Source organism: Candoia aspera, chromosome 4, assembly GCF_035149785.1.
Source record: "Candoia aspera isolate rCanAsp1 chromosome 4, rCanAsp1.hap2, whole genome shotgun sequence".
In the NCBI taxonomy this organism is placed as follows: domain Eukaryota; kingdom Metazoa; phylum Chordata; class Lepidosauria; order Squamata; family Boidae; genus Candoia; species Candoia aspera.
Genome location: NC_086156.1, coordinates 88991171 through 88992979, shown reverse-complemented (window position 1 = coordinate 88992979; position 1809 = coordinate 88991171). Strand labels below are relative to the sequence as shown.

General features: G+C 35.3%; 1 protein-coding gene across 1 annotated transcript; it reads right to left on the bottom strand.

Annotated features, from left to right (window-relative positions):
• Positions 1 to 543: 543 nt before the first annotated feature.
• On the bottom strand, positions 544 to 1524 carry LOC134496407 (olfactory receptor 6M1-like). Its single transcript, XM_063302138.1, has one exon. It carries the CDS (start codon positions 1522 to 1524, stop codon positions 544 to 546), a length of 981 nt encoding a protein of 326 aa, XP_063158208.1.
• Between the last annotated feature and the right edge of the window lie 285 nt (positions 1525 to 1809).

Sequence of the window (1809 nt, the reverse complement as noted above, 5' to 3'; positions counted from 1 at the left end):
GCACATAGTATAAATGAAGTGAAGTAATAGCAAGTAGTGAAAGTTGCTCTCCAATACTGCAGGTACCGTAGCTCTTAGGAATTCCACTGAAGGATTATCAGTTTAGGCTGGAGATATTGGGATATCTATGCCCAATAGATACAAAGGGCATTGCATTAAGGGATATACCTCACATCATAGTTATGGTACTGGATTTATCCATCTGCTCTTCAAGAATTCTTCAGATTTATTTGTCTACCTTATGCTTGATTTCACATTGATTTGTCTTTTAAGGACCACTTGAACATTGCAAAACATTCTTAGTACTTGAACAGCATGCAGTTTGTTTAGGACACAGTCCAAGAAAATGAGAGGAATAAAAATATAAATATATTTAAATAGTTAATTAATTGGAAGGATTACAAATGTAGGAAATTTTAAATATTTGCAAAAAATGAAATTTCTTGAGTAGTAAATGAAAAATTATAATAATGAGAACACTTGGTGATCAAATTTCACCAGGTGTTCCCTATTTAGAGTGCCACCACTCCCAAACAGACATATTTACAGATGAAATTCCTTGGATACTTCAAGCTCTTTCTTACTGATCTGCATTCTGAGGATAATTCTTTTCAAGGCTCTTTTCATATCTTGATTCCTCAATGTGTAGATCATTGGGTTGAGCATTGGAGTAACCACACTGTATATCACAGCTATTACTTTGTTCAGGTCAAAAGATGAACGGGTGGTTGGACTTACATACATAAAAATAACAGTTCCATAGTACAAAGAAACGATAGTCAGATGAGAGGCACAAGTGGAGAAAGCCTTGTGACGCCCATGTGAAGACTGTATTTTCAGTATGGTTATGCCAATGTAGATATAGGAGATGATGGTGCATAGAAAAGTGCTCAGAATCACCACTGCAGAAAGTAGGAAGATTATCTGCTGTATCAGTGATGTATCTATACATGCCAGTTTCAATAATGGTGGAATATCACAAAAGAAATGATTGATTATGTTTGGTCCACAAAACGATAAGTTTATTAACATAAGGGCAGCTACCAAAGGGGACAGGCAACCACTTAACCAACAAACAATCACAAAAATAACACACATTCTTCTATTCATGATTACTGGATATCTGAGTGGGTAGCATATGGCCACATACCGGTCATAGGCCATCACTGCAAGGAGGAAACATTCAGCTGACCCAAGGAAGAAGAAAAAGTAAGACTGTGAAATACAACCTACTAAAGAAATTGTGTGTATGTTCATCAATAATATGGAAAGCAATTTAGGAACAGTTGAAGAAGTATAGCCCATATCCAGTAAAGATAAATTTCCCAAAAAGAAGTACATTGGGGTTTGAAGATGGTTATCTGTATGAACAGTTATGATGATGATGATATTGCCAGTCATGGTAAGGAAGTACATAATGAGAAAGACAAAAAAGAGGGCAATTTCTACCTTCCTCGTATTAGGGAAGCCCAGAATAAGAAATGTGGTTATGCTCTGGTTCTGGGGTTCTGTAGAGGACAGCATCTGCAAAACGTAGGAAGATATATGAGTTGGAAGCACTACAGTTACTGTTTTAAAATCCCAATTAATAAATAAACTAAAATATTGAAGAGTTTTGGTTTTTCCCCCTTTCCTTCTAAAATTTACATCTTTGTAAATTATTTGAAAAGCACAAGCTATGTTGTTTTAAATGTACATAGTTTGCTACCCATGCAACCGGTACTGATAGATGTTATGTTTCTAATGTATTGTCACTGTTTCTTGAACTTATTAAGACTTCAGATGGACTAATGCTCCATTGATTTAAAT